General features: G+C 42.6%; 1 protein-coding gene across 1 annotated transcript in view; it reads right to left on the bottom strand.

The window, feature by feature from the left end:
* Window positions 1-17,321, bottom strand: part of NSMAF (neutral sphingomyelinase activation associated factor) — a 51,707-nt gene extending 34,386 nt beyond the window's left edge. Inside the window, exons 1-5 of the mRNA XM_075270513.1 lie at window positions 17,151-17,321; window positions 6,666-6,755; window positions 4,942-5,020; window positions 4,802-4,854; window positions 4,668-4,704 (exon numbers count right to left, since the gene is read on the bottom strand). Coding sequence (XP_075126614.1) covers window positions 4,668-4,704; window positions 4,802-4,854; window positions 4,942-5,020; window positions 6,666-6,755; window positions 17,151-17,200 — 309 coding nt within the window. The 5' untranslated portion in view covers window positions 17,201-17,321. The remainder of the gene's footprint in view (window positions 1-4,667; window positions 4,705-4,801; window positions 4,855-4,941; window positions 5,021-6,665; window positions 6,756-17,150) is intronic.
* Window positions 17,322-20,614: the final 3,293 nt, after the last annotated feature.

The raw sequence follows: 20,614 nt of genomic DNA, 5'->3' as shown, positions 1-20,614 counted from the left end.
AGCCCCCCACAGTTTGTTACACAATTTCTCCTGAACACGGCAATACCCCATATGTGGCCATAATCTGCTGTATGGGGACATGGTGGGGCTCAGAATGGAATGAGCGCTATTTGGATTTTGGAGGGCAGATGTTGCTGGAATAGTTTTCAGGTGCTATGTCGCATTTGCTGAACCCCTAAAGTACCAATACAATGGAAACCCCTCAAATGTGACTCCATTTTAAAAACTACACCCATCAAGGAATGTATCAAGGGGTATTATCATTTTGAGCCTAAAAATGCTTCCCAAAAATTAATGTACAAAATGAAAATTGAAATTTTTAAAGAAATATGCCATTTCGGTGCCCAATACGTTGCACCCACTTTGTGTTGTCAGAGACCTGCACTCCTAAAACTATTAAGGGGCCATCCCGAGGGTCAAAAAATTATATATGTGGGTGTAAACTGCCGCTTGGGCACACAGCAGGGCTCAGAAGAGAAGGAGCAGTGCGCTTTTTAGCTATTGGGGTACAGTGTTAGAGGGACTTTCGGGGCGCCATGTTGCTTTTGCAGAGCCCTGAAGGTGCCAGTAAACTGGAATTCGCCAAGAAGTGACCCCATTTTGTAGGGGAAATTTTAGGGTCTCGGCAAATATGACATGGTGTCCAAAAACCAACAATCTAAATCTGCACTCCAAAAGCACATAGCGCTCCTTCACATCTGCGCCCTGCTGTGTACCCAAATGGCGGTGTATGCCCACATGTATGACACTGGTGTACCCCGGATAACAGATTTAATGCCATATGTAGGTAGAAAGGCTGTTTGGACACAGCCGGGCACAGAAGGAAAGGAGAGCTATATTGGTTTTTGGAGCACAGTTTGGTTTTAGGACACCATGCCACTTTTGCAAAGCCCCTGAAGTGGAATCTGCAGACATCTCACCCCATTTTGGACACTACCCCACTGATGGGATTTATCAAGCGGTGTAGCGAGCATTTTAACCCTTGAGGGTTGCATTTATTTGGTTTCCAGAAATGAAATTGCGGCTGATAATGAGAAGTTAAAAATGAAGTTTTCCAGAGATTCGCCATTTCAGTATCTGATATGTTGTGCCTAACTTATGGTCAGCAGAGATACACACTCCAAAAACTGTTAAGTGGGTATCCCGGGCATAACAGCTTTCAGAGCGTTCATCTCTGATACGAGTCGGACACAACATATTACGCACTGAAATGACGGATTCCTGGAAAAATTGGCATTTTCACCTCTCACAATCAGCTTTGTATTCATTTATGGATAAAAAGTTATAGCAACACTTGGGGGTTAAAAATGCTCTCTGTACCCCTGGATAAATCCTTCAGGGGTGTAGTTTCCAAAATAAGGTCACATATCAGGGGATTCCACTTTACTGGCGCTTCAGCTCTGCAAAAGTGTCATGGCATCCAAAAACCAAACCGTCTGCACTCCAAAAACCCAATAACCCTTCTTTTCCCTTCTGTGTCCGGCTGTGCCCTAATATCAGTTTATACCCACATATGACATTACGTCCGTTATCCTGGGTACACCAGTGTCATACATGTGTCATAAATGTGGCATAAACTGCAGTTTGGGCGCACAGCAGGGCGCAGAAGGGAAGGAGCGCTATGCGACTTTTAGAGTACAGATTCAGATGTTTGGTATCCGGACGCCATGTCATGTTTGTAGAGCCTATAACGTACCAGAAAACTGGATTCCCCAAAGGAGTCACCCCATTTTGAAAACTGCACCCCTGAAAGAATATATCAGGGGGTGTAGTGAGTATTAGTACCCCGGACGTGATTGCAGAGGGGATGGCGAAGAGGGAATATATAAGCGGTGTGGAGGACATTGCAAACACCAAATTCCCTACTATGTCCCATGATTGGGGGAGTCACTCTGGGGTCACTTCCGGTGTCTTTTCCCTCGTAAGCTGTAAATCTGGGGTGTCCCCTGATATCCGCTTGCACAGCTTATATATTCCCTACCTGACGCAGCCAGTTGTATTCTAATGATTTGGCGATTTTGGGGTTGTTTGTCTTCACATTACTAGATGCTATATTTTCTTTATTTTTCTGGTGACGTGGCCATATAAGGGCTTGTTGTTTGCGGGATGTGATGCATTTTGTAATGACACCATTTTTGGGTGCCTACAACTTATTGAATACATTTTATTAACCCTTTTTTGCAGGATTTTTTAAAGAAAAATCAATCCTGGCATTGCATTCTACCTTTTAAATTTTTCGCCATGCAGCGTACAATATAAGTAACATGTTCCCTTTATTCTGCGGGTCGGTACGGTTACGGCGATACCTCATTTATAGTATTTTTTTATGCGATACTAATTCTGTAGAATAAAAACACATTTAGGGACATAAATCAATGTTTTTTGCATCGCCATCTTCTGAGAAGCGTAACATTTTTATTTTTTGGTTGACAGTGTTGGTTGAGGGCTTATTTTTTGCGGGACAATGTGCGCTTTTTATTGGTACTGTTGTGGGGTGTATATGACTTTTTGATCACTTTTTATAGCATATTTTGTAAGGTGAGATGGCGAAAAATCACTACTTCCGGCGGGTTTTTTCTGGTTTTTTTTTTCGACGTTCACCGTATACATTAAATATTGTTGGAGTTTTATTGTTCAGATTGTTACGGACGCGACGATACCAAATATGTATTGTTTTTATTAAGTTTTAGGTTTTTTTTTAATATAATTCATTTTTTATAGAAAAAAGGAAATTTTGGGGCTTTATAAGTTTATTCATTTTTATCAGACACTATTTATTTTTCACTTTTTTTATTTTTATTTTTTACTTTTACAGTTTTTACTTTAGGACACTTGGATTAGTGATGCTTTGATAAAAGCATCACTAATTCTCTATCAGACGCTGCAGGACACAGCTGTCAGTGTCTTGCAGCGTCTGGAGGAAGTCAGACGCAGGGGCTGCCTGCGTCTGACTTCCTCTTAAAGCAGCAGGATCAACCAGGTATTGGGGGTCTTTTGGAGCTTGGGGTCACTGGCCAGACCCCAGGCTCCATGTTAGAGACATCGGCACCCCTCGATCTCGCCGCGGGGGGTGCCGATTCGGCCGGCACCGTCACGGAACCGCTTCAGTTCCGTGATCATGTTTGATCACGGAACTGAAGGGGTTAAAACCCCCCGATCGGAGACCCCTCCGATGGGGGGTAATGGAGCAGGGTCTTAGCTGTCAGATACAGCTAAGATCCGCTCCAATTACATCGGCACTGACAGGGAATCCTTCCCTGACTGCCCGACGTAATTTTACTATAGGGCAGTCAGGAAGGACCTGTCAGTGCCGACGTAATTTTACTATGGGCCGGTCGTTAAGGGGTTAAACGTAGTACATTATTTCCTCTCATCTTAAGGCCTCACAGTGAATAAAGGGGTTTAAAATTTGCACCAAAAAACTAATGATTTGTCCCTTGCCCAGTGAGTAAGCAGGAATTAGAGGATGTGGCTTAAAATATGACAATGTGCTGAAAAATGCTCCAAAATACGGCACATTTTTGTCGAAAACCAAGTAATAAGAGGTGTAAAGTTAGACCAGAAAGTCTTAAAGAGCCAGATCTACCAAATGGCTCACCACCCTAAAACGTGCCAGATTTATCAACAGTATTAGTAAATCTACCAAACCACTGCGTGCCCTATACATGACATTTTTGATTCCACATGATGGTAAAAAAAACCTTTGAAATTATACGTAATAATAAATTTTATTTATATAGCGCCAACATATTCCATAGCACTGTACAATTTGTAGGATTCAAATACAGACAGAAAGATACATTACAAAGACAGTCACTTCACACAATGGGACTGAGGGCCCTGATCGCAAGAGCTTACAATCTATGAGGTAGAGGGGGGGGGGGGGGGGGGTGACACAAGAGGTAGCAGGGGAGGCATTGCTTATATAATGGTCAGACAATTTTGTAATAGAGGTTACTGTCATTAAAACTATATGAGCAGTCACCAGTCGTGTCCTTTAACATGTGGATGGTGCCTGGACATACAGAGTTAGCCTGAAATGGCATCATATCATGTGGGGTAATGTGGGAGCGGGGACAGAGGAGGGTTAATTTTAGGGATCCTAATTACAGTATGGTAATGATTACATTAGGAATTGTGATAGGCCTGTCTGAAAAGATGTGTCTTTAGTTTGCGCTTGAAGCTGTAGAAATTGGGAGTTAATCTGATTGTCCGGAATAGAGCATTCTAGAGAAGTGGTGCAACTCGGGAGAAGTCTTGTACACGAGCGTGGGAAGTTCTAGTTAGGGCATTGAGTGAATGGAGAGCATGGGTCAGGTGGTAGACACAGATGAGGGAGGAAATGTAGGGAGGCGCGGCATTATGGAGAGCCTTGTGGATGAGGCTAAATAGGTAAGGATTTTTTCCTTCTTAAACTCTTGCCAGAAAAGTGGGCTCATCAGGCTTTACACAAATTTGTACAACACATAGTAGCCAGAGTGCCCACTGCTATTAAAGCAAAGAGGGGTATGCCAAATACTAAGAAATTCTGAGAATAATCTTATCAAATACACAAGATCACCCATATTCAGCACATTCCAGGGCAACACAGTAGTGGCCAGTGGAGGGGATCACTAATTTTATAGGGGCTGACACTTCAGTTTGACTTGTGAGTACATAGTTCTTACCTGGTTAAAAGTGACAGAAAATTGCTTGTGTTTGTTGCTAAAAAGGGGAGAGAGGAGACAAAGATGTAACCCATTTACAGACAGAATAAAAAAGTTATGACATCAGTGAAAGCAAATAGTAAAGTCCCTACTACCTGAAGAGATCTTCATCTTCCACCTCAATTTTAGAGCAATCCCGCAAAGCGATCTGCAACAACCAGTGAAGAGAGTAAGTGTATCGGTACATAGTGACGTCATTGATATTACTGATATACACCGACCTAGAGATTCCTACCTTAAGAATGGGTTCTTCAATTTTATCGGGTTCAAAGATGAGGGATTTTGAGCAGATTTTAAGAGATCCACTTATACTTCTAAATAAAACAACAAAAATATATCAGTATACAGTAAGTCAATGAATGGTTGTATCTCTGAATCCTTAAAGGAAGGTCGTCACCAGAACCCAGTCATGCAGATAGCTATGTTAGAGTCACCAAACACATATGGATTTTTTCCCCTTGTCAATTGGTCCAAAAAGGTAACCAGCATCGTCCTCCATTGCTCTAAAGAGCTCATTTACATATTGTCCAAAACAGCGATATATCTGCAATTCTCATGTGAAAAACACAGTCTGATTCAGATGACTCTAACCTATCTATCTCCCGGGCTGTGCTGATATATGCTGGGTCCAAGATTCAGTGTTGCATTATGTTATATTTTCATCTGTGGATTCATAAAGTATATTTACAATTCTATTAACATTTTACATTGGACGAATGAGTCTAAAAAGGTCTAAAGACTGGAGCTTAAGTACAATGTATGAAAGATCACATGCCCAGCCTAACCAATCATGTACAAAAAGCTGCTATACTATAAATGAGCAGGAGGGGGCAGAACTAGGAGAAGATTAAAATTAGAACTAAAATTAGGTTTGTATTTACATAGCAGTTGTAACAATGTTCTGCATGAAAAGATACAACAAATGTACCCAAAAGATCAAATTTGCCTGACTATGCCAATGTGCACAGTGATAAATAATAGCCCTCAGTGAAAAGTAGGAAATCCTGCTAATGTACTGTATGCTTCCAACAGAAGGCTCAAGCAGAATGTGAACAGAGCCTAACAGTAATGCAAACATTGTGGAAAAAAATGCTGTAAAGTAACAATGCTTACAGAACTATCAGCACAGAAGTGTCAGTTTATTTTGTCAATTGATAAAATGCAATGTGCAGAAGAGAAATATAAATCACATCTAGATTTGGTGTGACCAGCCTTTGCCTTCTATCCATTTTCCTAGGTCCAGGGTTTTTGAAGAACTCAGCAGGCACGTTGTTCCAGAGATCTGGGAGAACTAACTCTGGTTATTCTGTGAATGTCGGCTTGGTCAAATCCTTCTCTCTCCTCATATACTCCCAGACAGACTGGTTGATGCAGAGATCAAGGCTCTGTAGGGGCCATATAATCACTACCAGGACTCCTCTTCCAATGGGCGGTAACACCAAATAATATACATTTCTCTTTTGTTCATTCACTTAGCATTTTGTTAGTTGACAAAAATGATGAAACACTTCTATATCTGGAAGCATTATTACTTTGCAGTATTTTTTCCACACCTGAATAACACTTTTGCACTGTGCTGTGAGAAATACCACAGTGAGGTTAAAACTTCCCTTTACTAAAACAAAAAGGAAGTAACAAAATCTGAATTTATAGGTCTGTGTAACTTTTTTTTTTTTTTTTGCAGATTGTGAATCCTGTATGGGGCTCACACAATGTACATTTTTTTCCTATCAGTAGGTTTTTGTCGAATGGAAGGAAATCAACGCAAACACGGGGAGAACGTACAAACTCCCTGCAGATGTTGTTCCTGGCAGGATTCAAACCCAGGACTCCAGCACTACAATACTAACCACCGTGTTGCCCCAGGTCTGTGTAACTTTAACAAAACTGCATCAGTAACTCTGAGGCTTCCTATGGGCCCGTATGGATCCTGATTGTTCTCAGTAGAATATCCCTTACCTCTCTGCCGCATCACCCACTTTGGATACATGATGTGCTAAATGCTGTTCGAAAAAGTATTCCTCCAAGTCCAGAAGTAACAAGGAAAACCTACAGGAAGACAGATAAGTGCCATGAATACAAAGGAACAAGGAGTCTTGTGTCCTCTAGCCACCTACTTGTTACATAACCACAGTAACCTGTACCATGGAATAGTTTACAAAAACGCAACTATGGTTGTATTGCATCATAAAAGCATTACTCATTGTAAGTGAATAAAGTTGGTACTGTAGTGATGGTCAGTCCTCCAATTGTCTCATACAAGGCTCCGATTCTCCGCTTCCTCTGTGCTGCTGAATGTAGACAAATAGGGGGCAGGGAATCAGTAGCATGTTATAGAGCAGGAGGAGCTGAGCAGATTACCGTAATATTATATAGAATATTCTTTCTAGGCTTAGAAACCGTCATCTAGCCATGTGGACGATCATCTCAATGACTGTCAGCCCATGTATGACTGTACAAGGACTGAGCCACTGATAGGACCGAACCCATAACTACATGACCATTTCCAAGAACCAAAATATTATAAATATGTAAGTGAATAATTGACAAATTATTCAGTTTTATGCAAAGATGTGTAGTCAGGATTAACCCCCTCTTAATATCCAGTGCATATGTACAGCAGATGTCCTTTCATGTCTTCTAAGATGGGGATATAGCACTGGCCTATTTATTGAAGAAATCAGAAAATTCTTTTAAATAAGCCAATTCTGCAAGAGGAGAAAGGGAAGCCGATTCCTGTATGACCCAAAGCGAGCTCTGACCACCGATACATTCTCAGCTTCATTCTCTTAGAGTATTATAGGTACAATATAAAGCATAGCTGTGGAGGATCAGACAAAGGACAAATATTATATGAAATTCATAAACTATGAGAATGCATAGAAAGCTTGTTTCCCACACCCCTCGTTCAGTCATGTCTATTCCCATGCCTTGGCTGAACTTGCCTTTTTTCAGTTATGCTACACATCTTATTTATTGCTGACAGCAAACCTCCTAACTAACATTTTAGCAACGTTCAATGCTCCCAAGAAGATGAAAAATACAAGAAAGTATTCAAAAGAAAGACACAGGCCAAAGGGTTAATCCAAACTATAATTTATTTAAATAAATATAATAAAAAAATTATATATATATATATATATATATTTTATGTCAAATGTTTATAGTTCTTTGAATAGCTAAAATAACGCATCATGTTATTCTATCCAACAAAAATACAAAACAAACCAGGGCTGTGGGGTTGGAGGGTCAGGGTTAGTTTTGGGTGGAGTCATAGTCAGAAAAAAAAAAAAAAAAGTTGCTGAGTACATAAAATGATTATTACACAATTATTAATATTGAATAATTTATTACGTATAGTTTGTTGCATATTTTCTTTTAATTATTAATTCAATCTGGATTTTTAATGAACTAGAGGATCTTTACAGCTTCTGTCTGTCCATAGCATCAGACATTCATGAATTAGTTGAAGCCGGAGAAAGATCTTGGTTTGGCCTACTGACTCATCGTCTTTGTAAAAAAAAAAAAAAAAAAAAAGTAACAAACATGGCATATGTTAGGTTCACATATGTGTTTGGGTTTCCGTTTGGGAACCCCCCCTGATGGAAACCTAACCTGCTTAAAAAAGCGGACCCCATAGACTATAATGAGATGCCGGTGGTTTCTGCCCGAAAAGGGTGAAAAATGCGGAGAGAAAAGCGCTGCTTGCAGGGAACGGAATTCTCTGGTTTGACCCAGCCATACTACTATAGGCCAATGAAACAATGAAAAAAACTGTTAGAGATTAGGAAAAAAAAAAAAATAGGTCTTGCTACAATAGACCCTCACCGCCACAGAAAACAATATTAGCAACAAGGTTGGCAATCCAATTCCTGTGTTACAATACCATAGTACTGCTGCAAATCTCGTCCTACCAGTTTTGTCTATTTGCCCGACATAGCAGCATCAATGTGATCTAGCTATGATGAGCGAGTAGTATTTGATCGAATTTCGAATAACATAGTCCATGGGAAAAAACAGGAACATTGTTCCGGTTTCCATGGAAACCAAGGTTCGACAGCTTGGATCCTCCAAGTTCCGGAAGTAGCAGGACGAGGAGCACGAGGAGGTTTTTGCATTGAATTCAATGGAATTTTCCCGCGTGGTATTCGACCGATACAAGTTTTCGATCGAATAGTCGTATTTGATCGAATACTACTCGCTCATCTCTAGTTAATAAGCTTTCATACACTGCCAAGACTGAAGTACTAGGTGTAAAAGGATTAGAGATATCACTAGTTAAAAACTGTCAGGAATATGATTTTATATGAAGCAAGTTCTAATAAAAAAAATAAAAAAATAAAAATATTGGGAGTTACACTTTAAAGGTCCGGGCAAAAATGTTATTTTTTAAATAGGTTGCGGGAGGTTAAAAAAACAAACAAACAAACATACTCACCTGTCCCCCAGCGTTCCAGTGTCTGCTGCCTGGTCCGGAGCGCGCCATGCCTTTGCCGACAGAAGTCCTGCACCGCACATGACTGCTAAAGCCAAGCGGTGACACCAGGAAAAGAAGCAGTCACATGACTCACATACGTCACGTTACTGTGACTGCTGACTGTCAGGATGCCTGCGCAGTACACCAGACAGCAGTGGGGTGGCAGACACCAGAGCACCAGGCACAGGAGAGTAGGATTTTTTTTTTTTTTTTTTTAAATGTGTGACTTTTCCCCACTACTTTTTCTGTCCGAGTTCTGAAATTCTTGGATAACCCCTTCAATAGGGGACCCTTAATAGATGATATCCATAATACTGCTAATAATGTACATGTTATTCCATTACTCAGCATGGCTATTACTAAAGGGAGTCAGTAGCAATAATACTAAATAAAGCGAGTCAGTTCAGAAACCACAGACCTACACAATTACCGTATGTAGATCTCATAATTACTGGAACGGTTATTATCTGTTGTGGCTTTATACACTCACCGGCCACTTTATTAGGTACACCTGTCCAACTGCTCGTTAACACTTAATTTCTAATCAGCCAATCACATGGCGGAAACTCAGTGCATTTAGGCATGTAGACATGGTCAAGACAATCTCCTGCAGTTCAAACCGAGCATCAGTATGGGGAAGAAAGGTGATTTGAGTGCCTTTGAACGTGGCATGGTTGTTGGTGCCAGAAGGGCTGGTCTGAGTATTTCAGAAACTGCTGATCTACTGGGATTTTCACACACAACCATCTCTAGGGTTTACAGAGAATGGTCCGAAAAAGAAAAAACATCCAGTGAGCGGCAGTTCTGTGGGCGGAAATGCGTTGTTGATGCCAGAGGAGAATGGCCAGACTGGTTCGAGCTGATAGAAAGGCAACAGTGACTCAAATAGCCACCCGTTACAACCAAGGTAGCCAGAAGAGCATCTCTGAACGCACAGTATGTCGAACTTTGAGGCAGATGGGCTACAGCAGCAGAAGACCACACCGGGTGCCACTCCTTTCAGCTAAGAACAGGAAACTGAGGCTACAATTTGCACAAGCTCATCGAAATTGGACAATTGAAGATTGGAAAAACGTTGCCTGGTCTGATGAGTCTCGATTTCTGCTGCGACATTCGGATGGTAGGGTCAGAATTTGGCGTCAACAACATGAAAGCATGGATCCATCCTGCCTTGTATCAACGGTTCAGGCTGGTGGTGATGGTGTCATGGTGTGGGGAATATTTTCTTGGCACTCTTTGGGCCCCTTGGTACCAATTGAGCATCGTTGCAACGCCAAAGCCTACCTGAGTATTGTTGCTGACCATGTCCATCCCTTTATGACCACAATGTACCCAACATCTGATGGCTACTTTCAGCAGGATAATGCGCCATGTCATAAAGCTGGAATCATCTCAGACTAGTTTCTTGAACATGACAATGAGTTCACTGTACTCCAATGGCCTCCACAGTCACCAGATCTCAATCCAATAGAGCATCTTTGGGATGTGGTGGAACGGGAGATTCACATCATGGATGTGCAGCCGACAAATCTGCGGCAACTGTGTGATGCCATCATGTCAATATGGACCAAAATCTCTGAGGAATGCTTCCAGCACCTTGTTGAATCTATGCCATGAAGAATTGAGGCAGTTCTGAAGGCAAAAGGGGGTCCAACCTGTTACTAGCATGGTGTACCTAATAAAGTGGCCGGTGAGTGTATGTAGTAATTCATTCATAGAAATGTGCATTACATAACACAGCAGAATGTAGACAGAGCCGTGCCCTTACCAGCTTACAGCCTATACATGGAGTGCAGACTGAACACGGGCAATGACTTGGCAGATCTATTTACATAGGCACTGACGTACCAGCAAACTTTGCATAAATCATTAATATAGGAGATTATGAGAGACTGTAATATTATATTATCAGGGAGAGATGCTTCTTTCTGCTCTTATCAGGCTGTTTCCCTGCCCCCCCTTGCAAAACTGCCTTTCAAAGTGACATTTACTGCTCCATCCGTCTACCTCATCTTTATAGAAATCTATGGAGAAGGAATGAAGAGGAGTGAGCAGGATTTGATGGAGAAAAGATAAGACAGGTGCTAGATAGAAGCTTTCTGCCACAACCAAACTCACATCAGTACTTCTCTATATATGTCCTGCATGTTGGGGCTGTTTCTGAGTGAGGTGACAGTTATAAAGCACATTCTCCTCTGCTCACTGTGTGCCTGTGTTCAGTGCGAGTCTTCTCTAAACTAAACTCACATGTAAACATTTCCCATGTGAAAGCAACCAATGGTGGGACAGACAAAAAGGAGTATTATGGAGAAGTATGTATCACACATCAATCTGTAAGGTCTGTACACAGGAAGATTTCAGACCAAGCAGTAGTCTAGTTTACATATAATAAGTGCAAGCGGAAGGAACGGATTAGGGAAAGTTTCTTCAGTCATAAGAAGCAGGAAGTGGCAAAGTGTGAATATGAGGTTTGCAAGAGATAAACTGATGCAAATGTTACACTTACAATCTCCAATTTTCTTATACCAAGGTGTACTGATAAGCTGAAAACAAAGGGGATTCCAGGGCCGACGTCAGTCTCAAATTCACCTTCATTTTCCAATGTCTGAAAGGGGCCTAATAAGATAGTGTTCTGCAGCACAAGGAGATATATATATATATATGTATATTTTTTAATTATGAGCTCTATGTATTCTTACAATATTCACTTATAGCATCATCTGTATTTTGGTGGCATTCTATATTTCCCAGGCTTAATTTCTGGACAGACGCTGACCTTATACACGTGACTTGAGAGACTGATCTTTCTCAAACTCCATCACATTAAAGCAGCAAAAAAATTGTAAGCTTTTGATGAAACAATAATTGCTGATCGGAACCAGCGAAGCCGATGGGATCTAAGAGAGCTGCACTTATTACTGGAAACAAAGATGAGATCAGGAGATAGCAATTTAGTGTACACGACCGCTCTTACTTCTAAAGTTCACGGCCATTAGCAAATGTGCAAAGGAAGAAACAAATGTGATGTTCAAAGGAAAGTCTGAGACTTAAAAAAAAAAAAAAAATTATTAGAATTGCATTCATCTACCTTGAAGAGAGTCTACCACTAAACCACTCCTATGTTGTTGTAGGGGTGCTTAGTGATGCAGTCGACATACTTATTTGCGCCAAAGTGCGACCTTGCTGCCCAAAAAAAACAACTTTCAGGCCAAGGCCCAATGTAGCGAAATGCAGCAAAAAAACTAAACAAAAAAACAAACCCTCTGTAGCGGAAACGAAAGTGTTTTTCATTGCATTTTCACAGAGGTTCCCTCTGCAGACTTTCTGCTTCTTTTATACCTATAGGGAAATTGCCAGCATTTATGTAGGTATAATTGACATGCTGCGATTTTCAATAACACAGGTAGTTTGGATTTTTGATAACGCAGGTTTAGCCACAATCCCATCCACTTTGCAGGTACTGTAGGGCCCGGTTCACCTCTGCACATGGGTTTCCATTTGGAGAGTCCACTTGGGGACCCCCCGAATGGAAACCTAATCCGCATAAAAAAAAACACGGTTACCTTAGGAAACCTGCAAACCCCATAGACTATAATAGGGTTCGTGTGGTTTCACACACAAAAAATGCAGAGAGAAAAGCGCTGCTTGCAGGACTTTTCTGTCCACATATTTCATGCGGAGAGGGGAGCAGAATGGCCTGAACAAAGATGTGAACTGGGCCTAAAGGGCTTTTTTTTTTTATTGTGTTTACACCGTGGAAACTTTGCAATGGCAAAAATAAGGCATTTTTACAATGTGGGGCTTCAGTCTAAGGGTGCATTCACACTGAGTAAACGCTAGCTTATTCTGAACGTAAAACACGTTCAGAATAAGCGGCGTCTAAAGCAGCTCCATTCATTTCTATGGGAGCGGGGATACGAGCGCTCCCCATAGAAATGAATGGGCTGCTTCTTTCACTCCGTGCAGTCCCATTGAAGTGAATGGGGAGTGCCGGCGTGTACGCTCCGGCATGAGCAGAGCTTGCCGCATACGCCGGCACTCCCCATTCACTTCAATGGGACTGCACGGAGTGAAAGAAGCAGCCCATTCATTTCTATGGGGAGCGCTCGTATCCCCGCTCCCATAGAAATGAATGGAGCTGCTTTAGACGCCGCTTATTCTGAACGTGTTTTACGTTCAGAATAAGCTAGCGTTTACTCAGTGTGAATGCACCCTAAATCTGTTTGGTGCACCCAGCACTTTGATACTGATGACCAATCCTTACTATAGATGCCAGATCAATGGGGGTGCAACACTCGGCATCTCCACAAATCAGCTGTTGAACGTGGTCATCGCTTCCTCATGGGGTACCAAGAACAGAACTGTACTGTATAATGGCCCAACTTAGAATTCCCACTCAAACCCATTCACATGAAGAAGACTAAACTGCAAACCATGTGACAGATGGCCATGATGTCACAGCCTATGAAGAGGAGGCAGCGCTCGCCTGAGTGTTATGGTCTCTATAGACAGCTGATCAGCGGGGCTGCTGGATGTCAAACCACCTAAATGCTTACTAACTGGTTGTTTTTAGCTGATCCCAATTATGATCTGTGACTACAATTTAACTGAGGAAGTCAGACACCTCCTGACTCACTGGTTCAGACTACTACAACCTCCCTCTTCCTTCAAGGCTACAGATTAAAGACGTGTGCTCTGTCAGGCCTCGTTCACATCTGCATCGGTAATCTGTTCGGGAAGTCTGCATGGGGACGCCCTTGAATGCATTTGCATAGACTATAATGGGGTCCGTGTGCTTGCCGCCAGATCTCTACAGGGAACATGTGGACAGGAAAGTACTTTACAATCTACTTTTCTGTCCGCATGACTCGTGCGGAGAGCACACGGACCCCATTATGGGGATCCGTGTGTTTTCACTGCACACCGCTTACAAATGTGTTCAGTAGTCCATTCGGGGGGACCCCATGCCAACTCCCTGAACGGATTACCAAACGCAGATGTAAACCAAGGGTCAGTGTGTTAGCTGTGTTTTCCCATGGCTAATACACCGACCCATTCATTTCCATGATTGCATACACACGACTGCGTATTATCATGGGCCCATATATGCAGTAGTGAGTCCGAGGGGAAAACTCAGGACAGGTCTTATACATGTCCATTTAGTGGTCTGGGCTCACTGAGCAGTGAATGGGGCCGTGGAGATATGGATTTCATCTATGTGTCGTCCGTGTTGTTCATTCACAGCTCGGCTACATGTACGGGATCACATGCATGTAGCTCAGCTCTGACTGAAGCGTATAAACATGTCTACCACAGGCTCAATAGACTTCAAGTACAGCAAAGACAGAATGATGATAAAGCACAGACTACTACTAAACCACCAGCTGATAATATTAGATAGTTGTCTCCTATACACAAAGCAGCTGAGGAATCACTAAGTGCACCGTGCTATCCTTCCCATGTCACACTATAGACTCCCTGACTGTGTCGGGCATTGTTGTATTCATCAGGATATAATTATACATAGTACTACGCCTAGATTATTATAACACAATACATTTATTATAATAAAAACTATGCAGTTCATGTGCTACACCTGGCAATGACAGCACAAACACAATCTGTACAACATGTGATAATATTTTCCATGACTACAATGAAGAAGAATATTTCATCACATAGGAAGTGTGACTCGCTGACAAGCTCATGTGCTTGGAGAACACGTCATTCTGCTTTACGTTCTCATGTGTTGTCATCTGGATTCCCCTTTTTTTTTTTTTCTTTACAAAAATCGAGACTGAATAATTGTAGGGAAAACAGATACTTGTTATTCTGCTTTACATTGCGAATATCTGATCTCGTATACAGCCTATATAGGGAAACATATACATGTAAACTATCTCCAACACATAAGAGAATATTTAGTTCCCAGTTTTAGAAACGGTATCGAGAGACCAGATCTAATAAGTAAATAATCCCAATACGCTGTCATTACAAATACTACATTATAGTGATCTCCAGTCTATGACTTCCTATAAGCAGCGAGGCATGCTGGTACTTGTAGTTCAGTAAGAGATGGAGCACCACAGGCTGGATGACACCGGGAAGGCTCACAGACACAGCGACACATAACATGCTGGGGGTTTAGATCCAGCGTGTATGTGGATGGGGTCTGTTTATCTCTCATATACTATACTGGTCCTGCACATTGTAGCTGATCACTAACCCTCTGCGAGTAAGCCCTGTGTGTACCCGGCCTTATACAGAAGCGATGAGATACTTGTCGAGACTTCCCATAGGTGACATTTTCAATCAAACGTTTCAGCAATAACACAGCTATGACAATTCGGAAAGAGTGTTTTGGCGTTATAAATCCAATCTATAGATACCACAGGGACTGTTGGCAAATAATGTGGCATCCTGCAAAATGTCTCTCTTTTGCTAAGCTACACCCCATTATTGGAGAAGCATCTAAAACAGGGGTAGGAAACCTTCGGCTCTCCAGCTGTTGTGACACTACAACTCCCAGCATGCTCCATTCACTTCCATGGGAGTTCCAAGCACAGCAGAGCAAGTATATATGCTGGGAGTTGTAGTTTTGCAACAGCTGGAGAGCCGTATGTTCCCTACCCCTGATCTAAAACAATTAAAGGGATATTCCAGGACCTACATATTATTGCCCTATTCTTAGGATTGGTCATCAATATAAGAGTGGTGGGGGTCCTTGGTGTCAGACCCCCCACAGGTGAGCTGGATCAAGAGGCTGCAGTGTGCAAGCAATTCTAAACGCTGAATTCCATACACCATGTGACGCATTATGGCGGTGTTTGGCATTGCAATGCAGCCTCATTCACTTGAATGAGACTGACTTACCACCTCACCATGTGACCAACGAACAAAACATTACCAGCTTATGAAAACTACAGCTTCTTCAAACAGCTGATCTATGGAGGTCTCGGGTGTCAAGTCCCCCACCTGTCACATATTGATATCTTATCCGTAGTTCAGGTCATCAATATGTAGATCCCAGAAAGCTCACATAATAGAGGACAAATTTCCTGAGAAAATTGCACCAGAATTATGGATCATTTTCATTAGTACATCTGCCCCATATTCACATTGGTGAGTAGGCCAGTTTTCAGTACTACTTTGGCTACCTTAAAGCAGTTCTCTACTTTTAAAGGCGCAGTCTGCAATGTCTCAGGCTGATGTTAGTGGGATACCCCAATGCTAGCAGAGGTCTACCATTCACAAACTTCCTCACTGATAGCGGGGTGACTGAGATCAGGGGCATAGTCTGGCTTTCTTCCTGACATGTCTTTATCATTCTGAAGAGTATTTCTGACATTTGGCATTATACATACAGTATATACAGTATGGGTAATATTAGGTAAATGACCAGACCCCTCTGTCCCCTGTGACTGGTCTATGTCCTTCTGTCTCTCATACGGCTTTCTAAGCATGGAAACACAACAGGTGTAGTTGGAGAGAAGTACCAGGATGTCCACCATTGGTGGCAAGAGAGTCGCTGGGACTTCATAGACCCCCTGAGATATCCTATATACCCAGCTGTACCATAGAAATTGTACGCAGCATGCATGTGTGAACATCATTCTATTCCAATAAGGAGACTACAGACCTGCGTTCCTGCAATCTGTGAAGGTCTAGGTAGTCAGACCCACACTGAGCATCCCCTTTAAATAGCAACAAACCCTTAAAGTGACACTAACAATGAAAACTTCCACTTGTCTCTGTACATAGTGAGAATATAGATAGATAGATAGATAGATAGATAGATACACACACTATACATATATATATATACACACACACCCTATATGTGATGACTGTATTTTTATGCTTCCATTATACACAGCTGACAATACTCACATTGTGTCAGTGCCCAGCAGCAGCAGCCTCATGACTGCACCAATGTGATGCCGGACTATGTGCAGGAAGTCACTCACCTCTCCTTAGAGGAATGCTGCAGACAGTCTGCTCTCCTCCAGAACGCCATGGGCGAGCTGTGCCCAGGCAGACAGCGCCGCTCACTCGCCTGCAGCCACCAGTCAGTGACTATGTGCGCTGCCGCCGCGGCCACTCATCAGTCAGTGCTGCTGCCTCTGGCGCCGCCGCCGCTTGACTTGCAGGAGAGCTGAGCGATGAGAACGGTCACCTGATTGGCTGGAAGTTCCTGTAACGCCGTCTACGTAGCACTCATCTTCATGAATAACAGCTGGCGCAGGATTGGTCGCTGCCGCACTTCCTCATCCGAGACTCGCGCTGTGATTGGCTGATCGGGGCAGGTGCCGGTGTTTACGGAAGAGGAGCGGGGGCGGGGCAGTGTTATGGCGGAGACGCGGAGGCTGAACACGGACGTGTCGTGGACCGTACACTAACCCTCTGCTTCTAAGGAGTGTTAGACCAAGTCTATTCACAGGCTAAATATTCATTTATAGTATGGAGGGTTGTGTTTGTTACGTTTATTGATAGTTATATCTTTATAGGCTTTATAACTGTGTTACGTACATAAAATATTCAATGTGACATTCCTGGTTGTGGTGACGATAATTGTAAAATGATTCATTTGGTTTTCTTTAGCTTTCCATTGATCTTGATATGTTGTTATGGCCAAAAATCTGGGCCTGACTGTGAGTCCAATGACAGCACCGAGATCCCCGCGACAGTCACTTCAGGACCTTAGAGCCATATTCACACAATATGGAATTGCCCTTACTATGTAATGGTTGTCTGAAGCTGGATTTACAGGCAATGACTTAAAGGGGCTGTCCGGCATAAATTGAAAATGAATCCCTAAATTAAACCCCCTCCCCCTCTAATTGACTTCATTAAAATATATATATATATACCTGGGGCAGTCATGTGACCACCCCAGACACATTTTCTGATGAGCCGGTGATGTTCCATTACAGAAAATGAAGCATCACCAATACTCCTCCTCATCCCCATCATATTTACCTATATTCAGTCTTCTGGCATGAAGTGTCCCTTCCTCTGATTCTCCCTGTGCAATAGAGCATTATTGTACAGACTAATGCAATTGCAAGCAGTGTGCAGTGAAAGCACCAGACCCCATAGACGATAATGGGGTCCGTGTGCTTGCCGAAAGATCTCCGCACAAATCATGCGGACAGGAAAGTAGATTGTGAAATACTTTTCTGTCCGCATGTTCCCTGCGGACATCTGGCGGCAAGCACATGGACCCCTTTATAGTCTAAGGGGTCCGTGTGCTTTCACTAGCACACCGCTTGCCAGTGCGTTTGGTCTTCCGTTTGGGGGGGGGCCCCATACGGACTCCACCTAACGGAATACCAATGCAGATTTGAACAAGGCCTAAGAGTAAAAAGGGTGTTCCACCCAACTACGAATAGAGGGAAAAGAGGGCCCCCTAGAGTCAGGGGGCAGCAGAAAAATGGAGCTAGAGGAAAGGGTCAGCAATAGTGAGGAGCAAAAGGAGTAGGGAAAATGTGCTTGAGAGAAGAAAGGGAAGACAGTTAAGGGTTTTATGAGGGTGGGGGAACAAGGGCTGACTGAAAGTCAGCGGTGTGGAAGAAAGTGTCCCAGAGGACCATGTTTGGCAGTGAGCTCTATCATCACTTTTCAGCTCAGCAAGCACGGTTTCCATCCTGTGGATGCGGAGGCGTTCCTGCAACTAGGTTGGGGATGATGATTTCCACAACCTAGGGATGACTGTTCGAGCAGCAACAAGCATAAAACCAAGAAGTCTACGGATATGTCTCTGAGACTTCCTGGGAAAAATGGAGAGGAGGAGTGGAGTTGGGTCATCCTCTAGGGTGACGCCAATTACCATTTGAATCATGCGTCTCACTTCAGTCCAAAATAGGCACAAGAGAGAACTTTCCCATCAGACGTGCACCATCGTACCTCGATCAGTATTACATCTACATCGACCCGAAGTAGACTGAAGATTCTATGGAGGACTGAAGGCACGCTGTACCAGCACGAGAGAATCTGAAAATTAGTTTCTTGTGCCTTACAAGAAATGGAGAACTTGTGGCACATCTGAAAGGCAAATAACCACACTTCCGACGGGAACTTGACCCCCAACTCCCAACCCTCCTTGTAAACTTTTAGTCGGTTGGTAGGCTCCTCCAAGAACATGCCATAGACCAGAGAGATAGCATGAGACGGAGCCACTGAGGAGAGGCAGAGACGTTCAAATGGCAACAGAACCCTGTGTAGAAGTGGGTTAGTTGGGTGTATTGCCAATGGTAGGCGGTGGTGATTGCAGCTGGAGGGAGCAGGTCAGAAAGGGGTAGTAAAGAAGACCTTGAGAGTGTCTGGTGAAAATGGAGTTGAGGTGAGCCTGGGGCCTGAGGAAGGTAGGGCTGCAGGGAAGTCTGGCTTGCCTGAGATAGGAGTCATAGGGCCATCATTCTTGAACAGGCATCGAATGGTGCCCTAGAGCAGTGTTTCCCAAACTGCTCCGCAGCGCACCAAGTGCTCCGTGAACCATCTACAGGTGCTCCGCGATATGGTGACAATAAACAGTTAACAATAAAAAATAGATAAATGTGAAGGGTTTCAAAACTAAAATACTGGTTCACACGTACGCCTAATATTGTACTGGCTCGGCACTACGGTCTGTTTGGCGAATATATGAGGCCGGCAGATTAATGCTTCACGGTCAGACGACACTTCCAAACTGGTCTCAGACCCCCTTTTCAGCTTAATACGCCATTCTCATATATTCGCCGAACAAACTGTACCTACGTACGGAAGTGATTTAGTCATCTTTCATGCTCGTATTGTGCGGTTACTTGATCCTTGCTGTGTCAGTTTAGTTTGCACAGTATTTGCAGTTATTCACCACGTGTTATTCGAAAAACATTCCTAATTTGGTTGTTCAGCAATGGATCGCTGGTTGAAGACTGGATCCTTCAGAAAAGCAGTTACTACCACTAACACAGACCCTCCAGTAGGAGCAGGGGCTTCAACATCCAACAGGTATGTTCAAATATTATGTTAAAAAGCTAAAATATGGTTATTGTGTATTATTGTTTTTGGGAGTCTGAGCTCTTGTTGTAGTTGATGTTTGCGCTACATATATATATATATATATATATATATATATACATTGTATACATCATAAGCTATTATTTTAAATGTATTTTGTATATGAATGTGAGATTGAACATGAGTTTTAGGTGCAAATATGTGTTTTAGTGCATTTTTTCAAAACATTTTTGTGTTTGTCACAAAGTTGCATAAAGGTGGATGTGGCTATCGATGACCTATGGAGACATATGTAATCTTCAGATTGTCTACTTTCAAAAAATATATAGGGTTTAGTGCTTCACTTGCTTTTTACAGTGTGTAATTCCTATATTTTATAGGATGATACTTTTTTAACGTTTCTAACTTCAAAGTAGATTTTTGTTCCTTCCAG

This window comes from Leptodactylus fuscus, chromosome 4, assembly GCF_031893055.1.
Source record: "Leptodactylus fuscus isolate aLepFus1 chromosome 4, aLepFus1.hap2, whole genome shotgun sequence".
Classification (NCBI taxonomy): domain Eukaryota; kingdom Metazoa; phylum Chordata; class Amphibia; order Anura; family Leptodactylidae; genus Leptodactylus; species Leptodactylus fuscus.
The sequence above is the reverse complement of the archived record's forward strand: the minus strand, read 5'-3'. Positions and strand labels throughout refer to the sequence as shown.